Source organism: Lissotriton vulgaris, chromosome 7 (assembly GCF_964263255.1).
Source record: "Lissotriton vulgaris chromosome 7, aLisVul1.2, whole genome shotgun sequence".
Lineage (NCBI taxonomy): Eukaryota > Metazoa > Chordata > Amphibia > Caudata > Salamandridae > Lissotriton > Lissotriton vulgaris.
This window is the reverse complement of record NC_141695.1, coordinates 839,407,648-839,434,191: the sequence shown is the minus strand read 5'-3', so window position 1 is coordinate 839,434,191 and position 26,544 is coordinate 839,407,648. Positions and strand designations below refer to the sequence as shown.

General features: G+C 42.2%; 1 protein-coding gene across 5 annotated transcripts in view; it reads left to right on the top strand.

Moving 5' to 3' along the window:
* Positions 1–26,544, top strand: part of RFNG (RFNG O-fucosylpeptide 3-beta-N-acetylglucosaminyltransferase) — an 81,349-nt gene that overhangs the window by 44,916 nt on the left and 9,889 nt on the right. For all 5 annotated transcript variants that reach the window (XM_086931187.1, XM_086931184.1, XM_086931185.1 and 2 more), the window contains 5 exons: positions 7,856–7,904; positions 8,703–8,805; positions 21,848–22,001; positions 22,733–22,818; positions 23,635–23,800. In XM_086931187.1, coding sequence (XP_086787313.1) covers positions 7,856–7,904; positions 8,703–8,805; positions 21,848–22,001; positions 22,733–22,818; positions 23,635–23,800 — 558 coding nt within the window. The remainder of the gene's footprint in view (positions 1–7,855; positions 7,905–8,702; positions 8,806–21,847; positions 22,002–22,732; positions 22,819–23,634; positions 23,801–26,544) is intronic.

Here is a 26,544-nt window from a genome sequence, read left to right as displayed (position 1 = left end):
GGGGGGGGGGGGGGGTAGTCTTTCAGTCTGTTTACAGCAGTAGTGCTACTGTTCAGGAGTGAGACCTTCGAGCAGGTCCTCCTGCCAGGCGCAGCGCATGCATTCCATGTGTATGGGAGAGGCTGCCAGAGTCAACGAGTAAAGCCTGGTGATGAGTTTCCGGTGTAAAGTGAAATAATGTTGTAAGGTTAATAGGCCCGTGCACAAACACCTTCATTTTACATTTTCACGTTTAAAGTTGACATCTTTTTTTAAATGATGACTTTTGGCACCCATATGAGATAATGTCCTTAGAAAAGGTTTGACATTTCTTCATAGGCACATTATCATACCGTAGAAAATTATATCTAAAGATTTGTGGGCTAATTACGATGTCAGTCACAAAGGCTCTGACTGGCATTCAGATTTACCTAACCTGTCTCGAACCCCTGTTTCCTTCTGACTCAGAAACATTTCCGACCTACCAATTACGATGGAAGGTAACCGTTCGGTCTTTCAGGCTCAGTTACAATAGGCATTCGAAGACTACAAGTCGGTCAGTCGAATAGTACAGGTCTATGGACCGCGTTTCCGACCGACATACTACAATGTCCGGCTCAGACAGCCTTTCTGACTTGGTTTGTCTGACACAAAACGGCAGTCAGAAACTGACTTTGGGGGCCCGTACCATGCCCCTCCTTTACCCGAAGGCCTCGAGTTGGGACCTGTGGGAGTACCCATGCCACCCCTCTTTGCAACCATGCACAGTGTGGCAGGCACCATGGGGTTCCCGCCACAGGGTGCAAGGTTTTTTGCACCCACTCCTTTCTTCAAAAGGAGCCTGTATTGTCGGTCGGAACACAGGCACCCATTGAAGTCAATGTGAGTCCGAGCAAATGGTGTTCGGAAACATCATAATCGATCAGAATGCTTTCCGACTGACCTAATGAGGTCCTTGGTACGCTTTCAGACTGGCCTTGTTTGTTGTTATCTGTTTGGCGACCCCTGTGGGTGAGTAGAATCAGCAATGACAACTGGGCCAGAGCTCAGTAATGGAACAAATGGGCCCAGTTTTATTAACCACATGGCTGCTGCGGGGATTTTTGCCCTGTGCTGGAAAATCATTGATGCCACTATTCATGACGAGCTCAGCTCGTCATCAGCACACGACACCCGTGGGTGATGACGAGCTGAGCTCGTCATCAGCAGCGAAAGGGTTATATAAACTGCACCAAGCTTTTTTTACAGCAGAGGAGCATTTCGATGGATTGTCGCGGTCGTCAGTGCCTGAACTCTAGCCAAGCTGAATCCCATCACTATTCTGAGAGGAACAATGGCCTATTCTAAACCAGAATCACTTCCACCCTAAAGTCTCTAGAATAGGTAGTTCTAGGTAGGAGTACAATTATATGCATTCATATAGTCCATATAACAATTATAATAGTTGAATTATTCATCTTCTTCACTATGCTTGTAATGCTTGTTTTGTTACTATGCTTTGTTTTGTTCTACTAATCATTGCAGCACATATTCTACACAAGAATCCAATTGCTTCAGTAAATACTTTGAATTCCTTATTCATGTATTTCTTTCATCTTCTGTTGGACATGTCTGAGTTAACCATGAAAGGGTAGATTTGTTTTCACGATTTCCTTAGGGGAATTAGAGTTGTCATAAACTGAGGTTGCAGACGTACCTTGTGAAGGGTCCAGATGGCGCACTGTGAGCTAGCCAGGAACTAGGTCTACATATTCTGATGATCTGAGCAGACACAGTCCTTATGGTTTTGACACTTATGTTGCCCAAACACACAGTGTTATTGAATTAGCAGAAACCATACGACATGTGCCCAACGTAGATGTAGATTTCTTAATTTAAGGTTTCTTTTTTATTGGTATAGTTACTTAAAACAATTGCGTCGAGATTCATCATTAAAATGATTGTAAAAGTTATAAAAAGAAAAAAAAGTGATTAAGATAAGTTATTGTCCTTTTTCGTTCGAGCTTGTAATTTTAGATTCATTTTCTATGCGTCTTTTAGGAGCTTGTCCGTTTCGCCTGAGGCTGAGTAATGCAGCGTGTGGACCAATGCTGTCATCAGCAAAGCTTTAAGTTTGTTTCAATGTTCCCGTTGAGTGAAAACTCCTTCAGTGTTCTGCCATTTTTTTTTTCCACCGATCTCAATAACTTCACCAAGCTGCAGTTCAGTTGTCGGTCTCCAGGTAAAAAGCAAGCCAGTACCGCTTGCCTCTGGGTGTGAATCCCTCATTGGTTTAAGTGGGGTGTGCATAGGAGGTGCAGCAAGTCCTCCGGTGCTGAACCGCATAGGCTGCACGTGGTACCCGCTTTTTAGGTCTCGCCTAGCGACGCAACACATGTGTTGCTCGCCTTAGCGAGATCTATTGTTGTGAAAATGAAAGAATTTGTTTGAATAGGTATAAAGAGGTGAAGGTGTAGTCTAATATAGAGTTCACAGTGGAGGAATAGTGGGTGATTGCAGGAGAGTTGTCGCCAGCAGACTAGCCTTTGATTGCTCTAAGATTGAGGTGTTCAAGGTCCTTTAGTAGGTGCTTGCCGTTTTTAGTTGGGTGGCTCAATGTACTTTTTTCCTACGGTGGAATATTCCAAATTGACTTTTGAAAGGATACTTCATTGGCTGTCCTGGTGCCCATTGGATAAAGATTTAGACCCCTAGTAAGAAGGATGTCTGTTGTGGCCCCTTCGCTTATGCATGCTTCCAAGAAATCAATCAGATGCCTTCCTGCCTTTATTTTCCTTGTTGGGTGTATGTAAGTATTTATTATTACAATATCTGTGCACTTTTTTCTCGATGTTGCGGACAGGACTGATATTTTTATTGCAATAGTTGCTGGTGGAGTTGGGCCGGTTGCGCTGGCTGAGGTTGTGCTTGTGTTGGAGACATAGGTTACGAGTCCTCCTTGGGGGTGACCATATTCTGCCCCACTAACTGCTGGACTGAAGAAACACAGGTATCCTTGGAGGTGCAGGTCTGTCTGCCAAGATTCCTTTAGATTTTTGACTTTTGTGAATTTGAAAACCTGTTCAGTTTACTACAAATTCTGGACATCAATTTCAACCCATAATTAGTGCAGAAATGCAAAATAATTAGACGAGCTCAAAACGTTTTTCATGTGATTTCACTTGTTTTTTGAAGACAGACAAAATTATTTCACAATTGGTTCCTTGTATACAGAGAATCGCGTACATCAGGGGACATCAAGATTTCCTTTAAAAATCAGTTCACAACCTTAGTTTAGGACCATCTATACTTTGCCGATGCTTATTGCAAGAAATTGGATTAATATTTGGGGTGAGTGACAACCCACCTCAAGGAATAAATAGAACACTTGTCAGAGTGAACCCTCTAAGTGACTAAATTAATTTGAACTCAACCCCCTGGTAGCTAGGGCAGAGAGCAGGCAGGCGTAACTGAGGACAACTTGGAAAGTATGTAGTACCTAAATGGTAATAAAGTCAAAATGTCAAACAATTAAAATACCCAAACAGAATTTGAAACCTAGAGTACATTTCAATTAACAAGAGGACTCCAAAATAACAAAAATCCAATAAAGGGAACTGGAGATATAATTTTTGCCATATTGGAGTAGAAATAGCACCCAAACGCACCAATGTTAGTCAATGTCCCTACTAGACCAGGAACTAGGCACAGCTGCACCAGTTTTGTCCTGATAAAACTTTTTACATTTTGATTTAGACTTTTAACCCCTTGCATGCTGGTGACGAGCTGGGCTCGTCATGGCGTAGCCTCCTCGCACGCTGATGACGAGCCCAGCTCGTCACGTAACATGCGATTTTAAAAATCTCAGCGTGCGAGCGGAATTCCGCCCGCACGCATGCGGTTAAATCCCACCCAACCAGTACCGTAGAAGAACAGTCCAGTCCAGGTCCAGTTGCCACTGGTCCGCTTGTTACTGCTAGGAAAAGGCCTCTTACAACTTCTCTCGCTGTACCTACACAGGAGGTCAGCCAACTGACCCCTGGAGTCCACTTCCTTCTCCTGGGAACAAAAGGGAGCAGGTCAGAGCTCCTCTCAGGTTACAGACCGCAGATCTAGTTCTTTCTGATGTTCCGCAGGTCCAGAAAGTGTTCTGAAGTGGGTGCCTAGAGATGCTACATTGTGCCCATTACTAGCTAGAGGGTGACTTCTAGGAACGCCCTAAGCCAGTGGTTCCCAAACTTTTTTGACCCGTGGCTCCCTTGACCTAATTGGCAGTTGGCCGTGGCTCCCCACCATTTTTTTACCGACGCACCGGGGTGCCGCGGCGCACACTTTGGGAACCACCGCAGTAGACCTTTGTACTCTCTACCATTCCTATGTGACTCTTAGAATTTATCCATTTGTATCTCTTCCTTGAGTGACTTTACAACCTGTACATTTGCAATTTTTTCTATTTGTCTCTTCCCTGTGTGACTTTACTACTTGTACATTTGCAATTTATTTCTGTTTATATCTCTTCCTTGTGTGACTTTATAACTTGTACATTTGCAATTTTTTCTGCTTGTATCTTTTAAGTAACGCATGTAATCCTAAGTCCTTATGTATCGCAACTGGTTCTTATGTAAACCGCTCTGACACCTTCGGGTAATGTTCGCGCTATAAAAAATCACATTAAATAAAAATCTAAATAAAACTAGAGGGTATACGTTCTGATATGTATCTTATTGTAGTGATTTTTCTGCTTGGTTTAAATTGCAATTACGTTTCACTGCCTCTCATGAAGCACACTTAAACCCTACTCATTGAAAATTAAGACTGCATTTGGCAGCCTGCTGGCGGAGTTTGATTGCATGTGGTGTCACAAAAGCAGGTTGATTTAGAGTTGTTTGTCGCAAACTTTGTGCATGAAAATGCATCCAGAAAAAATCAGTGCGCAGAACACAAATCCAGCTGATACAACATTTCCATTGGCTAACTTGTAGAAATGTGTGGTGGCTGGTTTGGAGGAGAATTTAAATGGTTTTAACTTGAGTGCACCTTATTATGAAGCTAGTTACTAGTCTATTAACCTAACTCCCACTGTTGGCTCGAAAATGCTATGCTTGTCAAATGGTGGAAACTCGGGGACAGAGGTATTGCGCTTTACTTTTGTATAAATGTATATATTTTTTCTAAGCCTTCACCTCAGAGTCGCTCCTTGACGGTAGTTTTCAAAGTGTGACAATAAGCATACATTCCAATGAGTCAAGTGCTGGGGATCCACAATCATACGCATGCACTTTTTCAAAATCCCTATTTGCCCCCCACTTCACTACTTCCTGTTTCCAAAGTGCTTCCAGTTCAGCCTCTAGTGCTTTTCCTTTCAGTTGGGATCTGTATAGGAGCCTGAGGTTGCCTGTTGTGTTGATGATTTGCCACACATCATGGCTTCATTCTTTCGAGAGTTGTCTTGGAGAGGTAAAGTCTTATCCGCGTAGGGAACTTATGGCCGTAAGTCATAGCGCAATAGGGCTGCTTTCTTTAGGTGCTGCTGTGTGAGTAAGAGCTTTCATGTTCCCAGCATCTTTGATCACTTAGACCCTAAGTGTTTGTTTGTTTTAATCGCGCTTAATTTCTCTGGTGTTTTGGCACTCTGCACTTCTGACATCGCTGCACATGGGGGCCTAACGAGGCCAGATGCTATCTTTCCCACGTAGTGCGGCGCCGCCCCTGGCTACTGATAACAGCGCACCAGGGCGCCGCGGCACACAGTTTGGGAACCACAGCCCTAAGCAATGGGGTAAAGGTTCCCGGGGCCAACCCTACAAACATTTTTAGTAGGTCTTGTTTGCCTTCTTGAAAACCGGCCCAAAATGCCATGTGTAAGGGCATTTCTAATATTTCGAAAGTATCTGCCTGCACTAAACTTGGGCTCTGAAGGTTCGGGTGTTGTGTGGATTTTTCCTATGGTAATCCTAGTTTACTCCCACATCCAACACTGAAACCTAGTTTGAAGCAGATACTGTACCCAAACAAACCCAGAGACCGAAGTCCGGTAGAACAAGAGCGGGGTCCTTCAGCAACCAGACTGGGGATGAACAAGATTTTCCTTGGCATACTGTTCTCTCGCTTTCAAGCATATCAATTGTACATGTGGCTCAACACACCTGTCCAGCAGGATTTGGCACTGTGCTGTTAAATGGAGGCTCACAGCCCTCAACCTGCATATTTTGTTGAGCTCAGAGGAGTCTGCTTTGCTCATTCAGGTCAGCCTATTGTTTGCTTCAGTGAGGCATTTCACATCAATTTCACACCTATTCAAGGCTGAGCATAGGCTGAGAGCTGGCAGATGCGTATGCTAATTAGCTTTCTCACAGTTCAGGCAGGTAAACCATGAAGTTATAAAAGTTACTTTTCCTTAGTATTTATTAAAAATCCGACTCATTTGATTGGATTTTTAATCATTATGAAAAATAGTGTTGTAACTATTTGTATAGCTGGTCCCATTCCTGAGATACAGTAATAAGATTTTAATCTGCACTTATGTTTTCTAGGTAGGACAGCTAGGCATGCCACAGTTTTTAGGGTCTTGTCATTGTTATGACAGGATGATATATTTTTTCTATATGGTCCCCTGCTCCCTGCCATGTGAGCTACAAGGCCTACTACATAGGGGTGAATTGCTAATATTTAAAATGGAGGTTTCTACCTGTCAAAAGGGGTTACTTTAGCAGGTCGCACTGCAGAATTACTCTGGAACAGACAGACTACACAGATTAGGCTTGAACCATGGTTGTACTACCTCTATAGATGGTGGAGCAGTAGGTCCCACAAATGGTATTTAATTGCTAGGGCCCGAGTGCACTTTTTAAACCATACTAGGGACTTACAGGCAGGTTAAATGTGCTAATTAGAAATAAGCCAATTTAACCATGATTAAAGGGGGAGTACATATGCTTTACTACTATTTAGCAGGGTAAAAGTGCACAGAATTCTAAAACGAGCAAAATTCTAGGGTCCAGCCAAAGGTGAGAAATTGGGAGTGGCCACTCAAAAAGGGCGGATTTCCTTCACATGACATGTTTCATGTTCTTTGATCATTTTAAACTTTTACAAGCTAGTTTCGGGTGCATTAGCAGAGAACTAAAGACTGTTAATTCAAAAATTGGTAGAACATTTATTTTTATTCTAAATCGATTATTCATGGTAAGCCAGCAAAATGCAGAATCTGATGCAGATGTTTCATTTATATTAGAACACACCTCAGACGTTTGCAACCTCTTCCTTGCTCCATCTTGAGCAGGTGGGGCTTCATATGCAATATTATACTATACAGATTAAACTATGACATCGACCAGGTAGGTATGTTTAGAGTTAGTGATACATCACCACTACTATGTCCACAGCACATGTACATCAACCCTAACACGGACACACCACACCAGCCACACCTTAGCACTATACTAATACTTCTATACCTAACCCTATAAATATGCCTACCCATGCTCCGTAAACAACCCCTATAACTCTCTACCATTGTAGTGTTGTCAATGTGGTGTTTTGTAGCTGCAGATGTATTGTATGTAGTTGTGTGTACCGATGCAGTGGCTCCTAAGCCCGTGAGGTTGATGTAGTGAATTTGATGTAGTTAAAGTGCACGGAGGTCCGAACTCAGCTGCGTGACTGGTACTGGGAATGGGCACACAATACATGTTAGGAATTGAAATCGAAGACTAATGATTAAGAAAGGGGAAAAACTGTTCTCATTGTTGCAAAGGTGTTAATAATGTATATAACTAAATTGAATGCATAGTGTTTGCTTTTATAGTACGTCTGGTAGATTTTGATATTTACTGGTTCGATATTTTTTCAGGCTTTTTAAAATGTATTCTCTTTCTTAATCTTTCACCTTCTATAGACATTCATATTTACTGATGGTGAAGACCAAGATTTGCGTCAAGGAGCAGGTAAGGAACTGATTTACCAAAGCAGGAGGCATAGATCCCTCTTATATGTTTGAAATATATTCATATTCTCATACATCATATATGTAGATGATACATAAACGCCGGGGCTGTATGAAATGTTGAGATACGTTTTCTCACTGGATTGTTACAATTGGTAGAATAATTGCACAGTCGTTCTGAAATGTACGTCATGCGAAACCTGTTAATGTTATAAATGTTATTGTGCTTTTTGCAATATTTGAGATGTAAAGGAAGAAACAATAAAAACACTTCTTTAAAAAAATTAAATGTATTGATATTCTACTGCACCCACCATATATTTTTCACCCTGCAGGGAGACACTTAAATCACAGGTTGGTGTTATGTGGATTATTTTATTTTTCTGCACTTCACCAACTTTTAGAGTTATTTTCTTGTCTGTTGAAAGCATCTTCTTCAAAGCAAGCAAACGCAGCTGTACAGTGTGATTGTGAGTAGAATAAATTCTGTTACTCTCTGGCAGACGAAAATATGGTAAAAATAGATTTCAGTTTATCTTCCTGTGAACCCTAATAACATTTCTTTAATGTCTATATCTACTTCTCTGAAAGAAGTCTTGTTGCTGGCAAGAGATCTGTGGCGATACGTTAGGGTTGGCGTTCGGAGAAACTACTCCATTTCAGGCTATGTCCCATTACAGACTAGTAATCGGATTCACACAAGCCCTAGAGTGCCTAATTAGTAGTTACATTACTAATCCAGTCTTTTAATTTTCTCTTTAAAAAAAGTAATATATTATGTTTTTATTTATGTTTTCAGGAATTCAAGTGATAAACACCAACTGCTCGACCATGCACACTCGCCAAGCTCTCTGCTGCAAGATGGCTGTGGAATATGACAAGTTCATTGAATCGGACAGAAAGTAAGCTAGACCTTTCAGCAAATGTGTTCCTTGTGTCTCCTCCTAATCCCGCCTGGTTTCTCTAGAAGCAGTGCCTCACTGCTGAGGCCTAATTGGGTTGCAACTGAATTGGAGTTCCTTGTGTTTTTTAAAGGGGGAACCTGCCCAGGTGATTGCAGCTGGACTGTTCTTATTTGAGCAGGACCCAGGGGTGTGTAACTTTATCAAATAGCTACTTGTCCAAGGGACGGAATGCTTCATAAATCTACTTGCCCTGCACTAAAAAGCCACTTGTCCATTTTAATGCCATGCAGCTAGGTGATAAATTATACAGACATTTTCATAGCGGAGCTCTGAATACATTCATCTAGATTATGCCAAGGCTCATGTAATATTAGGGTTAGGATTCCAGCAAAGCTATGAATATGGCACATTTTTAGGTCTGGCCTAGGCAGCGCAGGCGCTTTCTCTTGATATGCTGAATTCAGTCTTTGGGCTTACAGACAGCTTTTGTCTGGGTCATTTAAAAAATGTTGCTGCTAATTAAATAATAGTTCCTGCTTTTCTAAGTTTTTTCTCAATTGTTGACTCCTACGAATCGCCCCTTAGATTTGTCTTCTTCCACTTCTGGTTTTGTAAGTCCTGTCTTCAGAACTTCTTTTTTTTTTTTTTTTTTTACATTGCCACCGAGCACTTCCCCACTTAGCACTGCAACTGACGGCGCTGTGCCTCAGTGTAATCAAGCACTGCTCTCAAGTTTGTTGTGGTGCAAGTGCGCAACGTACTTTTAATTTGCACACACTTATGCATGTCTTTTTCTTAACCCCTCCCCAACAGCCAGTCTGTGTCGGTTTCTTCTCCTTCTCCACTCTGCTCAGTCATGTTGATCTTCCGGTTAGCTTGTTGGCAGTATTCTTTTCTGTGACGCAGCTCGTTGACGGATCTCTTGGTAGCCTCTTTCCCACCATGGCCGCTAAGTTGAACAAAGTAGAGCCTGCCTCTTTCCTGTCACCACTCCCTGCATCCCTCTCCTTGCTCAGGCTCTCGTTTCCGAACATGCTCGTCTGCTTCTCTAAAGTAACTTTGAGGTATCAGCAGCGGACTGTGATCGAGCAGTGCAGGAAGAGAACAATACTGTAAGTGCAGGTGTGTGCTGGGTTGAACCAAGGTAAAATGGGGCAAACGGGATAAAGTGGGGTGAACTTCAGCAGGTCCCAGGGAAGCAGCGCGCATGACTGAGGGAGCTGATTGCTTTGTACGTCGAAACTAATAATGCATTCTACTGCTGTAATGGTAATTTAAGTCCTTTTAATTGAAACTTTTCTTTTGCTCACTCCATCACTGGTCAGTAGCCACCTGAGCCGGCACAGGTATTTTCATGATACAGCATTTTGTTTACTGCTTCTGTTTTATGTCCCTCACCAGATTCTCTTGCAGGTGCTCTTTGGTTCCTCCTTCATTTTCCCTCAGACCGCCCCTTCACCAACTGGCCATGTTTTGTGCCTCGCTCTTGGAGAGCCTTTTTCCATCTCTGTTCCGGGGCCTTTACCCTGTGGCAACCGTCCTCGCTTCATGTTAGTGTGCTGCGGGAGTTTTGCTGAATGTCAGGAATACTATTGCTTGTCTTCTAAACTGCTCCCCAAAAGGAAAAAGACTAATTTTGCCCTTTACCCTCGCTGGTACTTACAGCGTTTTCATTCCAAGATGTTTGTGCTTCATTTATTGTGTAAGCTCGCCAGCACAGGGTTTCCGGATTTTCAAGATGGCGGCCGCCATAGATGCCACTCATAGCAGTCTAGTCTTTTTGCTCTCGCGCTGAAGTGTTCTTCCAGCACACGAGCCCTGTGAACCGAGCGCTTCAACTGTAGAATTTGCCTGAAGAGCAGCGTCTTCTCTTTACGCCGTTCCTGAGGAGATTTTCCTTCCCCTTGAACTTTGGTTTTCTTCAGCTCCACCCACTGCTGTGCGGTGTGCACACCAGGAACCTTTTTCCTCTTTGGAGATTAGTGTCTCAATTGTGAGCCGTTCCTGAGTTTTTCCACTCAAGGAAAAGACACAGTGTGAGGAGATATTCCGTTGCCAGCACTTCTGACAGTACTATAAGAATGTTCTAATTCTCTCCTTTCACTTAATTCAAAGACTCTTGGTTTTTAGAGACTTTTTAATTTATTCAGGAATGTACAGTTTAAAACTTGGGTCAAATGTTATTTATATAGTGTATAGAGTCTCTATCGCTTCAGCTCTTCCATCCTTAAGGTTCTAGATTTTGGAAGCGAGTTATTAGAAGTACTAAAGTCAGAGTGGCAAGCCTTCAATGCTATCCAGGTGTGTGTAAGGAATTATTAATTTAAAATTGTTCTAGCAAGTTAAAAAATATTTGAGTATACATGGCTTTTAAGGCAGTAGAACTAATTAATTGGACACTAATGTTTGTACGGGTTCTGTTTTTCTCTTTCTGATGCGAGTTACAACTGAACTAGAGTTACAGAGCGGTAGCCGAAGATTACTGGATATGGAGGCGGTCTCTCTGTCTTCCCATTCCCCTTTCCCCCTTGAAGTGGAGTTGTGCGGATTGTTATTTAGGTCTGCCCACTCACCTGCAGGAGGGAGTTGGGATTCAGCATCTGCTCCTGTGGAAAGAATTGGATCTTAGTTGGTGTGTTCTGACACTGACTTGCAGACACCCTCCGTTGCCCACAGATTCCTCCCAATGGAAAACTGCCTGTAAATGTACATGTGGTTTCCAAATTGGGAACTCGGGCTTTTTTTAAGTGCTGTTCATTGACTCGCAGACTGAGCTGCGCATGAGGCTCACTCTTCTGCTGAATTATGTGGCCTATACTTTCATCACTGTAACATATGCTGTTTTGACGCTCTTGTATTTTTTCAATAGCATTTGCATGAGGCTCACTGTGCTGCAGACCGCCATCTGGCTTGTTCTTCTGTCAGTGGACTTGTGCTGCTAAGTCTACAAGCACAAAGTGTATTTGTTTCTGTAAAGCATGCTTGAAGATCTGCTCATTTGTTTGCTCAGTGCTGCAGATGTCGATCCATGTCTGGGCAATGTCTCCTGTCCATGCAAGGGGAACATATTGCCATGGTGGCCTCGTAATTCATCCGAGCCAAATGATCAGAGATTTTTTTGTTGAATGGAGACTCCAATGTCTGGTATATTTGTACTCAGTACTACAAATGCTTGACTGCATTGTGGAGCGTTTCAATAGCTCAAAAGATTGCAGAATTAGTCTCTTTCACAAGTCAGCATTCATGCTCTTTGGTAAGGTGAATGGATGCAGTCGGGCTCTGTTAGTTATATGTCAGCCAAAGATGAATGACTGACTGCATGGATGTTGAGTGAGAATTCTGTGTACAGATAGATGGATGAATGAGTGCTAGCATGTATGGAAACATCAAGTCCCCTGTAAGTGATATCAAGCACTGGCAAAGCCAGTAGGTCTGGCATAATTTAGCCTCCCACTAATCTAGTGTGTGCGTAAAGGCCTAGGCCATGGCCCTTTGCATAAGTAAGGTCTTGTTCAAGTAAGTAAGTAAGCGGTTACGCCAAGATTTTACTATCAAGTAACCAGATACGCATTGTCACTCCTTTTCTAGGCTAAAAGCAATGCAGTGGTTTCTGTAGTGTCAAATACTATTTTCTTGTGAGAATAAACCATAATCTTGAATTTCTATTACTTAAACATGGCTTGATGCAGGCTGTAGAAGCTGCATTGCAAAACGACTGGCAATGGACTTAAGTGCTGGGAAGGTTATCTCTGGATCAAGTTCACGCTGATGTGAGCTGCAAGTTGGGATGGCATGTAAGTCTGTTACGATTTGTACACGAGTGTGTGTGTTCAAAAACAATGTTTCAGAACTTGTTGCATCTTACAATCTTCTTCGCTCCGATAATCTTTCCCATTATCATCTCCAAATCTCCCAGGGGTTGGGGGGGACGCCATTTCTTTTGTAATCGTGTCTAAACAGGGAAACAATATGGTTTTGTGTATCAAAATATGTATTAGTACCAGGGCACCTCTGGCATCTCTTCAAACAGCCTTCGCTTTCAAAGCCCATACTTCGAATCTTGAAAGAAATTAGAAACTGCGAGTCCCAGACTCAAAAAATAATTTGGCTAAACAATTGGGACTAAATTAAGGTTCCACCGGGGCCCACTTTAACGCCACTACTGACTTGTTTGTGCAGAGACGTGTTGGAATAGAAAAAAGGCCCCTAAAGGTCTCTGCAGTGCAAGTGCACCTGCCTCAAGTTCGTAGCAAGTTCTGTAGGTTTTTTTTAACCCCTCAGCACACCCGTGATGATGCATGTGCACTTCATGCCTTTTCTATTACAACACCGACTGTGGCCCTGTGCTGGCGGGCTCTGTGGCCTGGAGGGACAAAACATATGCACTCTCTTTACAGAGCATAAATATCTTCGGCTTACTGGACTGAAGTAGCGAGACAGGCCTTTTTACCTGTGTCTGCCAATGAGTATCCCTTACTGGCCTCTGCGGCACTTTTAAAGTGCTCTTCCAGTGTCCTGCAACCTGGTACTTGCTCCTATCCTAACCACGCAGGACATAAATAATGCATGTGCCTAAGTAGCCACTGAAAATAGAGGATACATAGGCGCAGGAAGCAGGACTGTGGAAGGTACTGCAGCACCCCAAAATAACCATGCTGGAGTTCAGAAGGTAAATGAGCAATAGACATGACTTATTCATCTCGTCGCATCTGCCATACCTTAAAAGGCTAAGGTCAAATATCGGGTTAAATCTTCTGCCAATTTGCTCCCTCTTCTTTTAACATGGAGGTTAGTGGTTCTGCCTTCTGTCAGATGGCTTGTTTATTCTTATGACATTGAGGTGTTTTGGTGGTAACTTTTCTTTAACTGCAGAGTGAGAGCATTTGGTAAAGTGAACTATGTGACAATTTTGCTGGGTTGAGGCGATGTGAAAGGAAAGGCTATAGTTTGGTTTTGTTTTCAAACACACAACTAAATTTTAATTCCTGTAATTAAACTTGAAACATTATTCAAAATATATGAGCAGTTGGGTAAGCATAAATAAAGCCCTCTTTTGTAAATCTGAATTATGATGGAAACATGGATTTTAATACGATCAAAACAAATCAAGGCATTTGACTTGGTAATTACACAAATGATAAATATTGGTGAAACCTGATTCCCACACTTCATTATTTGTGTGCCATGTAGTTTCCCGTCCATGTCCACTCCACATAATTCCACGCAATGCCACTGCATATAATTAAGCCCAACTCACACCACATAATTACGTTCCATATAATTAAACTCCACTTAATTCAACACAACACCACCCAATTCTATGCCACGCAGTTCAACAATACACAAATCCACAATGCATAATTCATATCATAGATGATTTACCACAAACTTTGATGTCTTTAATAGCAAATATAATATGATGGATAATGTGATGCATGGCTTTATAATGTCCCAAAGGCGAGACCTATTGGCCATACCAATGCTTGTTTATTTTACCAAATGCTAAACAAACCAGGATTCTATTTCTGTCAAATATTTGAATATTTACAAACACTATTTACGAATGGCTTCTTTTAAAAGGTCAGTTTTTTGTTCGCCACATACCCCCGAATATGCCAGCAATAGTAAAAATCTGGATATTTAATTATTCTGTCTAATTAATGTCTATTTATTTGGGAAGCATCTTGTGAAATGCTTTGATAAATGAATTTTTAAGTATTCACTTGATTTTACAAAATATTCTAAGTAGACCCAGATTATATTTGCGGTCAAGTTCCCAGGTTACCGGCTTGGATCAACAAGACCACTCACACTTTGATCTTCTGCACTTGAGCACGTTGTGTAATTCTATCACAATCCTTCATTGTAAATCGATTTCCTTGTTTACCATAATTGTGAAAAAGATGAACACTACAACGTCTAATCACTGTCAATATAGACCTGATTCTCAAAGCTATTTACGCATGTCAGCATGACGTACGCTTGCAACTGGTGGTTTTAGTCTCCTAAAAGGATTTACTCTCATGAAGATTTTACTGCAAACACATCTGCTCACAGGGGCTGGTAATAGGTGGAAGCGGCAGTTCCAGGGCTGGAATGACCTGTGAGATTGTGCATGCCCACAACCTTACGTGTTAAAATCATTCACCAGCTCATCTTCAACCCATTCCCGCCATGGGAAAATCAGAAATTGGGATCACACCTCCCAAAAATAAGGTCTGATGCAGGGATAAGGTCTGATGCAGGGAAAGGAGTTTATCAGTGCGGGAAGTATTTTGCCACTGGAGTATAAAGAAGCCCGTTTTAATATACTAATTTGCTGCAGGATTTTATATAAACTTTGCTAACATGGAATTCTCAGATACATTTTAGTAATGTAGTTTCTAAGCCTACCCTTTAAACTTTCATGAATTCCTGCAAGTGGTACATCTGCACCAATGCAACGTCATAGAATTGGCAGTGGTATTTTGGACTTTCTTTAATAATGGGCCCCTTACTTACAATGTGTACCTATTGACCTTAATGGTTTATTACTTTAATTATTTTTTTTAACGATGCCATGGATCAGACATGGTTTATTAGTTGATGCCTTAATGAAATTGTACATAAAGATGTTCTTTAGAATTGCACACTAGTTGAGCAAAACTGTACATGACATTTGTCCATTTTTATTCAAATTCTATTCGGTTGCATGTTTTTCTGAAAGCAGTCCGCAACCTTACTTTCTTCAGCATGTATTTGCATATATAAAGGAGCCTTCCGGGAGGTTTAGAAATATCCACACCTTGGTAAATTTTACTAACGCGATTGAAGAATTATCAGTAATGCCATCTGAGTTTACACCTCTTTGTATTTGATTAGTATATCCACCCTAATAGTAAGGGCTTTGCAGTAATGAACTATATTTACAATTCTGAACATCTTGTATATGTGGATGTATGTCTTTCCATAGCAGCATACCACATCTTTCTCAACCAAATGGCACAGTGTAAATTAGCAGACAAAGGATTTGTGCTAAAGGGGTTTGAGTCTACATGTCCAGTGGACAAAATCAACATGAACATGTGTTCTACCTAATCCAAACCAATATTAGGGCTTAATTTAGGGGTTATCAGTGGTCATCACTGCAACCCCCTGAACACTCCCTGTGGGGCTCCTGGCCTTCGAGCCGGCAAAATCAGTGCCAAGAACAGAAGTTAAACCGTGTCCTGATGAGCACTGTTTACCTTGGGCTGCTTTCACTGAATTTGGGACCTTGGCCTTTTAAGTTCTGTAAAAAATAAATACATTCAGCAGTGCCATGGGCACATTTGTGATTAAATAAATGAAATAAACATGCCCACACATTTTGTTTTTTAATTAGTTGATGGCATGCTTTGGTATGGTATTTACAAGAACAATGTGTGAACAACACTCTCAGCTCTGCACTTCGCACAAGTAATAGTCCTTTGCAAATGAACATAAATCAAAATGTATTAAAAATAAGGAATAATTCAAGACAGTTGCATAGTTCATATTCAACGTGTGCTGATTCACAAAAAAGTATCAAAACTGTACTCCAATTTTTAAACCTGTGTCAGAGTGTAGTTTTACTACTTTTGGGAATTCACAATTTCCAATTGAAAAATGGAATCAAAGCAACTCCTGGCTCACTTTTCTAAATGGATACTTTGGGATAGTATATGCTTTGTAAGTTTGGCATCCATTCCACATTTACAGAGTTATCCTTGGCAGAGAATGCCCCACCGATGGAGGTGACCCATTCCATATCCACCCTAGAATGGATTCATGCCAGCCCTGGCTGAGTTAAAAAAAAAAAAAAAAAGAAATACTGACATTTCAAGCCTGAGTAAAAGTTTGTGGATGTCCTTGGCAGAGAATGCCCCACAGATGGAGGTGACCCATTCCCATATCCACCCTAGAGTGGATTCATGCCAGCCCTGGCTGATAAAAAAAAAAAAAGAAATGCTGACATTTCAAGCCTGAGTAAAAGTTTTTGGATGTCCTCAAATGTACTACTTTGCAGGTCCCAGTCAAGTTTTGGGATTTGGGGCATTCCTGGCGGTTGTATGGCATGGTTTGCCCTGGATGTTTGTCATGCTGGAAAATGTTGGAAGTTTACTTGCGACTAGGATAGGAGTAAAACATTTTCGATGGTGGGGAGAAAAGGAGAATATGAAACTGAATGTGCAGCAGCTGAGCACATTTTTCATGAGCAAATATACAGGTGTAATTTTTTTGCTCAAGCAAATAAATTCACAAACGTTTGCTCTCAATTAGCTGTTCCAGGCCTACTTCTGTAAACTCTTGAATTCCTGAAAGTCCTAATTCTTCACCAACGCAAGGACCTATGTCTACATATGCGCTTTGTTTTTTCAATTTATTTATTTTTTAGAAGTATGTCCTCTAGTTTAGTTTCATGGTGCTCATGTTGGTTTTGCACTAGTTCTGTTATTATTATTTATAAAATGTTGGCATGCATCAAACATGTTTTATCGAATGATGCCTCAGTGAAATGGTATCTAAAATTGTTCAATAGTTTAACTAAGTATTCAAGTTTTTATGTGTACATTTTTAATATGGAAGAAAGCAAGCAAGCAATAAACCAATCATGCTTTCAAGCTTATGTGTGTTTTTCTATATAATGAGGGACCATTTAACTAACCTTACAAGTAGCTTCAAAGAACAAGTTACTTGTAGCGCTCTCTCTAGTAACGCTTACTGCAGAATCCTCACTTTATAATACACCCAGGTGCCATACAGTATTTCTGTGCACCAGTAGGTGGACAAATGCTCCTCCGAGATTCGTTCTAGTATGGGAGGGAAATTGGGCATATAGGAGAGAAAGCGGGGCATAACTATTTTGAACAATATGGAAGGCCCCTCTGTCGGACGTGATGGATCACCAGCCCAAGATTAAATGATTAATCCTGCCCTCCACTGGTTGGGCTTGAACTACTAAAGCGATTGTTGGCTGTTGTAGGAGGTGTTGCTGGCCCACACTTCCATCCAGATCTACGCTCATGACCTTAAAAGGACTAGATAGTATGCTACGTCACTGGCTGGAGAATGTCTGTCTACATGCCAGCACTCTGGAACAGCCTCTGAACTTTTGGTATTTAAGATCCCCAAGGAATGTGCTGTAGCTCTGCTGTCTTTAAAATGTTACCAAGTGGAGTCTACCTTATCTCCAAAAAAGCTGGACCCATCAAAGGGCATGTCCGTTGGGGAGGGCCGTTTGTCGCTGTAGAATCCTGTGGACACCATCTAGGTATGTCTACGAAGGGCAACACTGGTACTGACCACCTTTCCCAGGCAATCCATGGACTATAGGCCTGCGCTGATAACCTACTTTACCACGTTCGGTCTAAAGAGGCATTCAGAACTTCTGAGACCTCCAGCAAGATCTCACTAGCCATGTCCCAAAAGGCATGTGTAGCTGGGTAGACTGCATTTACAGATCACAGTGCAGGCTGATGGAGTAAGACATGAGCTTACCAGAACAATAAATCCTCTTGGATTCCCTAGAGGAGAAAGGAGTTTGGATTAACTTTACTGGTGGAAGCTTGCACAATAAGGCTGTCTGGAGTGGGGTGCTTCATGATGAAATCTGGGTCACCGGTGCTGATCACTGCTGCCTAGTCACCTGGCTATTAACAAGCAGGCAAGGACATGGTTTCGGCTAAGTATCTATCAGAGTATGTGTGAGGGCATCATTACGTAGAGGCTCGCATGTTGCTAGCCCGGACTGCAAAGGTTCTGGCAGCACATTTGTGTTGGCCTCAATGGAGAGCAGCAGTAATTCTCATACCTCAGCTGACTTGGTGGCCCATCTGACAAGTAGGACTGTCTCAGAAGAGGTATCAAGCCCATTAAATCAAGATACGTTATCACCAGTATAATACAGAGGAGCAAACCAGTGTTACCATAGTCCTCACCAACATCCTTTCACAAGATTAGAGTTGGCACCAAAAAGATAATGGAGCCTCAGGGTGTAGTTGTAATGTGGTAGAGGCACAGTGTAGGAGGCAGATTGTATGATGACCGGTTACACTTTTGTAATTTTGTAGGGCATTGGTTGAGCTTGGGCAGACATTGGTTCAGGGTCTGATATTGGTTCAGGGTCTGACATTGGTGTCTTCAGTAGATCCTGCTCTGACGTTGGTGGTGTTGGCACCAGCCTGGGCCATGGAGCTGAAGTGAAAGTCTGTATAGTCTGAGTAAATGGTCCCATGGGTACAGAGGTCACCGGGGAGGAACCTGCCAGCAGTAACCTGACTGGTGGTCCCTCCGGTTCTGCAAGGCCCAAAGGTACACCAGACAGAGCCAGCAGTGCAATGAAAACTTGCAGCATGGCCTCAATTTGCTGTGGGGTAGACAACGGCCTGGGACATTAAGGATGCATTAGGACCAACTGAGAAATTGGTTCCATGGCCGAAGATCTCAGAGGAGTGAGACTTGCATAGTGACGCTCCCTTGAGCCTTTTCTTTGGAGTCAGAGCAGCCTTGCTTCACTTTCTTATGCTTGCATTGGGACTTTGACTTACCAGATTACTTCAGACACAAAGGTTAATATCACAGGAGCAGCTCCATGACGGAGTACAGGTCGTGACTTGAAGCTGTAACGTGGTAGTCGCAGCATGGTTTGAAACCTGTCATTTTCAATGGGAACATTGCTCCTTAGCACACTTTGGAAGTTGTTGGAAAACATCGAAATTTGGAGCAGAATTCCAGATCTGTGTCTAAAGGCCAAGTAAGGAAGGAATTGGTGTCTGTCATAGTGGTGCCCGTTATATGTGGCTCAGCGTCCTCTCTTCCAGAGCAGTGTGAAGCCACAGCAGAGCCATCAGACACCCCCTAGTGCACGTGGGAGCACTTCTATGAAAACATCTCTAGATCCAGTCTGGCGTCTGGAGGTTGGTCTAAGGTGTGGATTCTGCTGTTGGAGATGTCCATCAGAACTGTTGAATCCTGCATGTGTACACATTTCTATACTGAACCCACTGTGTAATGTAAACTGAGAGCACCCCCTTATTTTAAATGCTTTTGCATTAATGAACTATATGTACAAGTTTGAACAGCTTACACATGTAAAATGGAAAGTAAAGGGTTTGTGCCACACTGGGTTTGACCTACCTGTTCGGTCTACAAAATAAATATGAAAAGTTGTGGTCTTTCACCCTAACAAAAATGTCATGGGTAGTGGGCTAGAAGCATTCCATACTTCTGCAGTGAAAGGGTGAGCAGGGGAGTTTTTCACGGGAGTATGAATTGGTGGATGGAAGTGGTTTCTACTGGTCCTACTTGTTGAGGCTGAGGTCTACATCCCACAGACTTTTGAGGTTTTGTGTATTTAATTTAATGGGAACAGGGTCTCCAAAGAAAGTAGACAGAGAGCACATGAGTGCTAGGCTCCAAAGCAGTGATTCTGTTTTAGTTGTTGAATTTTGAGGTGGTTATTCCCCCCCCATACCTCCAATGTGTGTGACGCTTTTTCGTACGTTTTCAAACAGTTGGAACATTCTGTGACTCTTTGGTGTATTTGGCTACACCGGAGTTGAATTTGAGGTGGTGTTATTGTACAAGGTCAATCAAAGGTTTAATATAGTAATTACAAATTGGCGTATAAGGTGGATTCTTGTGAAACTAGTCATCTGGCCTTGTGGGGGGGGGGGGGGGGGGGAGAAGTTCTCCCAATGCACACTTTAAGTATATTAATCAAAGAAGGATTTAAACCATCTGGATGTATGTTTTGGGATGTGTTGGCCGCCATTTGGAGTTTTCTTGAGTGGTGTACTTTGTTGAATGTGGATGATTATTTTAATAAAAATGGCTTGCTGTGACCCCCTCATCCACATTTCAAATAGATTGTCCCACACATATATACGTGTGGTTTGCTACTTGTGTTCGGGTCGGAACCCTGATTGATTTATGTTAGGATCTCCTTTAGAACGTGGTTTTGGGTTCGAGGGGAGGCATATGATTGGGTGGTAGTAATTTGTGGTCTGTATGGGATATGGTAGTGCCGAAGGATCGGACGGATCTCTTTCAGAGAGGTTGTTATTTATGAATGTTTAAGACAGTAACTATAGTGGGTTGCTGCATTTGGGACAGGAGAGAAGTTGCATGCATCTTTTGTAGGTTGAATGCTTATTAAGAGGGAGATAACGTCATTGTGGTCACTGGGGTGAAACAGCTTATTGACCTTTGGGGAGAACTTGCAAATGGGTAGTAATTTGATATTAATGACAGACTTAATTGTTTTCCTTTTTAAAAAAAATTGTATTTGACATTTTTTTAAAGTAGTAGTTGGGGAGTTGTACAGTTCCTATGTTTGGGGTATATCTGAACCTATGCACTGGAGCGTGATTTATTCTTGCCCAGCCTTGAAAAGGTCCCATGAACTGACTGCAGTTTGTTTTATTTGAGAAATAAATTTTTGAGTTGAAGATCCCTTCCTGACATTCCATTTTTTGGGAAATGGAGATGTTTTTTGCACCAGGGTGTTTACAATTTCAAACAGTTTGCTTTGAGAGTTTTTTGGTAGTTTGTGAACCAGGGCTTTTTGCAGGGTCTTTGTCTCCAACGTTTGAGCGATGCTATCCGTGACAGAAGAGAGGTGTGGGTGGTTATGCCTTGTATGGTTTCCTCCTGAGTTGGGGTGGTATTGATGAAATGTTTAGGACACAAGGGTGCTGGCAGTCTCGCATCCCTAGGTCTTGGTGATAAGGAGGATGTCAAGGTTGTGATCTGTATTTAGATTGTGTATGTTATCTTGCTTGTTGTTGGCTTATATCTGTTGATGTGGTTTTTGTGTATATATGAGCAAAAACTCTGGTCCTCTGTTCTTGATTATGCCAATTTGCAGGAAAATAACCACTTTATAGAACTCATTAGGGATCAGGTAAGTTTGTGCTGCTTTTGTGTAATACTGTGCCATTTTTCAGATTTACCCTTTACATGTTCCATGTGTCGTCAGTTTCTTGAGGTCTTTAATTTGTCATTGGTTAAATTGCATACTGTGTGCCTTCCCCCTTAGGTGGTTCTGCCATGTGGATGATGACAATTATGTGAACTTGTTGTCCCTTCGGCACCTGTTGGCATCTTTTTCCCACAACCAGGACGTATATCTTGGACGTCCCAGTCTCGATCATCCCATTGAAGCTATTGAGAGAGTGAAGAGTGATGGATCTGTAAGTGTAGGGATGAGGGTATCTCTCCATCCCATATTTGTGCCTCAACCTCCAAAATATAAATTTTGAAAGGAATTTAATTTATCTCAAATTAATCCATTGCATTTTATTTAACAATTATTGATAAATATAGATGAGATATTTAAATAGTTCAAAATTGCAAGCAGCACTAACATTGTGATCATTCCAGAAGGAAAAAAGCTCAAATATATATTTTTTTTAATCCACAAATAACAAAGACCGGGGTTCGATTTTAAACATTTTGAAAAACCTTCGGTCTTTTAAAACAATTATTGAAGGATGTGATTGGTCAAACTCTTCTCTACATCATTCCTGTTTTATTAAGTGAGCGTTTTGTTGTGTCTACTTATTCTGTCCAGTTTTAAATTGGCCAGTGTCAATAGTTTCGATTGAGAATTGTTTTATTATTTATAGCTAAATAAAACTGTTATGATGAAATGTCCACATTTGTAGATGAAATAATGCTTGACAAAATAATTTATACTCCAGTAAAGGCACCCCTATAACTCACCCTGAGTGTTGGACCCTCTACCTTGGGTAATGATCATCACTTCTGCCCTTCAAACTCAGTATGTCATGTCCTGGTAACACTGCCATGTTTCATTTCCTGATGTGGTCACTGTGTGCGAGAAGCATTTTGTGTCCAGGGTAGGAAAGCATTAACAATCTAAATTATCTTTCATTTTACTTTTCTTTACTTGACCTTCCAGGCGTCTGTGCAGTTCTGGTTTGCTACGGGAGGTGCCGGCTTCTGTATCAGCAGAGGGCTTGCCCTGAAGATGAGTCCTTGGGCCAGGTAATCAAAACTCTTTCAGAATGTGGAACTTCAGGGTTTTGCCTATGCGAAATCTATTGATGTTGTCAATGTGTTCTTTTTTCTTTTTATATATTGCACAGCAGCACAAGCGAACGTGTAACGTGGCTTAAAGAAACCTTTTTAAAAGTGGTATGATGCAGCCACTGTTGACCATGTCGTAGCGCTTTATTTTATTTGCCATATTGTACCGCAACCTGCGCTGCTGTGCAGCATGTAAAACATAAACTGTGGAGGGGTGTTGAGGGTAGGGGTCAGAGGGTGTAACACATCAGAGAGCTCAAAGGGCGGGGTTTGGGTGAAAAACGAATGCGGGCGGGTGGTGGAGAAACCTGGGCGGGATGAAGGAGTTATTTTTGGACATGCATTCATAAAGACTGGATGTCCAAAAGCAACAAAAAAGTACTTGCATGAGCCTGCAGTTAGTGGACGGACACTGGACACAAGAAGCTGCTCTTTGTCCATGCTCCTTGACAAGGACACAAAAAGAAGTTCTTGGAGCAAGCCGAGGATTGAGGAGGAGGAGGAGGCGATGACCAATGGTAAGTAAAGAAACGAGAGGGACTTGAGAGCCAACCAGTGGTAGGTAAAGGTAAGTAATGGGTGGGCTCTAAGCCCCTTTAAGATACATTTTTTTTAAATTTAAAAACAAGAGCTTTCGCAGATAGCGAATGCATGCTGTAGTTGAAACCTAAAAAGAGTGGTAGAAACAAGATTATGTGGGGAAGGGAAAGAACGATCCATTATAAACTTATTTTCAGTTTGGTTCTAAACAGTTTTTTTGCCTTCTCCTTTCAGCATGGGTAATTTCATCACCACCGCAGAGATGGTGCGCCTCCCCGATGACTGCACAATCGGTTATATCATCGAGGGGCTGTTAGGCGTGAAGATGCATCACACCCCTTTATTCCATTCTCATCTGGAGAACCTGCAGAGACTTCCCCTGCAAACTGTCCTCAAACAGGTGATTCCAGCACTCTCCTGTTACTCTTTTCCCATCCCTCCTGTTGCGGTCCCTTTGATCCACTTTCTATAGATGTTCATACAGAAGATGGAATATCAAGTTCCCAAAAACCTTAAATGATGCTAACATGACCACAAACTTGAACACTGTAATGTTTTGTAAGACATTCTGTATAAGTGTGTAGGGTAGGAGAGGTCATGTGAAACCTTAGCATTTCAGGCAGCACAAACTCAACACCCGTTGGTCTTTGATAGAGGCAGAAAGGCACTTCCAAGAACATTCACTTAACAATATTTCAGTGTTTAATTCATAATTGCTAATGTAATCAATGCAGATATTTCATTAGCATCAAAAAGTAAACCTCTTTTCTTCTGAGATTGTGGCAACTATGTGAACAAACGTTGTTCTCTAGAACAGCTTTTCCCAAAGTGTGCCTACTTTTTGATGGGCTGGAAAGTCAGTGCAATAAGTAAAGATACCTTTTAATTTCTGCTAAGGGTAAAGATTCCTTGTTCAGGGCAATGTGTAATGCCTTCTTTAAGTTACATAAATCTTTGAAAGATTCAGTGTTTTTGTTCGATATATACTGAAAGCTATGTATACCAATCTCTGGAATGGTTGCTGAAACAAGTCGTTTTAAAAACATAGGGCATCATCACGATGCCGGTAGGACTTCCACCGATTGGCCGTCGGAGACTATCTCACTGACAGCCCTTCGGGCTGACCGCCGCATTACTATGCAGGTGAACAGTCTCGGTGGACAGTCCGCCGCCTCCGAAAGAATCTACTGATCTCATAGGGGTGGCTGTCAGAATCTTGATCATAAATGGGGGCGGGCCTTCTCGGGCACCACTGCCAGGATCACAATCAGCGTCTGATTGGTAACAGGGGTATTTGGGCAATGCCCGAGGGGCCGGGGTCCGAGTTCCACCCGAGGGCTGCTTTTGAGCAGCCTGCGGGCCGATTTGGGCGGTGTCTGTTGTTCGACTATACCGCCAGCGGCCAGGTGGGTGTCTGAGTGGCCTTTCTGGAGGGAGATGGGGGCTCATTACCTCCCGTATAGCAGCAACAGGTAGAGGTGTCACCCCTTTTCTCTCGCTGGGCCTCCCATTGATGTAGGCATACTGAGCGGGGCAGAGGGCTGAGCAGAAGTGGCCTCACTTGTTGTCAGGTGTGTTTCACTGGTGTAAACTGATGCGTGCATTCCTCCCCCTCCCTTTTTTATGTAAAATTACGCTGAAGCAGTGATTTGAGGGAAGGCATTATGCTAATGTGAGCGGATTTTTTTTTATGCGTGCCCGGGCCGATTTTTAATCCCAATCCAACCCTGATCACAATGTTCCTTTCCGAATGCCTTTTCATGGTGGTCCCACCGCCATAAAAAGGCAGCCGGAAAGGGATTTTGGGCCCCCCCAAGCATGGCCCCCGTAGGCCACTGCTAAGTGGCCAGAGAGGGACATGTGGTGCCCGCCACACCCTCTCACATGTTGTCTGGCTTACAGTGAATGGATGTTTGTAAAATGCCTTTTTCTACTGTGGCACTTTTATGGGCTGCAGCAGAAGCTTCAGTAGAAACAAGCATTTGCAATTCAATAGGTCTCGCAGTTGTTAGAGTTTGAGCCATTGGCATTGTAAATGGCAATGCCTTTTATTTATGTGTTGGTTTATAAAACGTAAATAAAAGGTATTGTCAATTACAATGCCAATAGGTTACATTCTCGCAAATGCAAGACCTATTGCATTGCAAATGCTTGTTTAGATGTGTTTTGCACTTTACAAACATTCTACGATTACAAATATAACTAAAGCCCTACATACACGATAGTTTCCTATCCAAGATCACTAAGGTTTAGGCCTACCAGAAAGGGGATGGTTTGCTGGCAGTGGGGCAGAAGAATTATTCTTGCCGAGGTCCAGGACTTTTTGAGGGGCTCTACACTCCTGCGGCTGCAAAAAAAATATATATATCCAGATGCTGATGTACCATTTTGTTTCTTTCTCTAATGCACATATTTATAAACTTTGAAAACGATTCTATCAAAAAGGGAATGAAAGTCCTGGTTTTAACTTAACATGCTCAACACTTTGCGAACCACAGGTAGTAAATCAATCAATCAGTAATCTTATAAAGCGCGAATACTCACCCATAAGTAATTGCAGTCTTCTCAAACATTACGGTAAACTCTCTAAGTAGCTTTGCAAACCCTTAGCTAAGAAGTTAATTCTGAACTTTTAGCAGCAGTATGCGATTGTTCCAATAAGCTGCAGCCGTGATAAAATGGTGGCACCATTTTATGCCATTCATTTTTTTCATCACTGAAAAGTTGCACCAAGGTAAGTCCCCTCCCACCCTTTGCCTGGTGCCCTGCCTGAGATAGCTCTGTTCCCGCAAGGGGGTTTAGCGTCTATTTAGGAACTTCTTTGTCAATAAGGCTCGATCACTTATTTTCTGCAGAAGCCAGCGTCCATAAAGCTGCATTACTGCATGGAAAAATGCAGGAGAGCCGAGTATCTTGTCAATTCGGAGATACATTTTTGCTATGCTAGGTGACTGGCCAGGATGCCATATTTCATGAATGACCTGAGGAGGCCTGAAGTGACTCCAGGTAAATGAAAATATCCAACCTCACTGAAATTACAGTTTGAAAAGGTTTGATGCCACTTATGCACCCTGAGCCCAAATACACAGTTGTACATCCTGCAAGAGTTGTGTGTGTGTCTGGATGTGTGTTTGCATCTCGTAT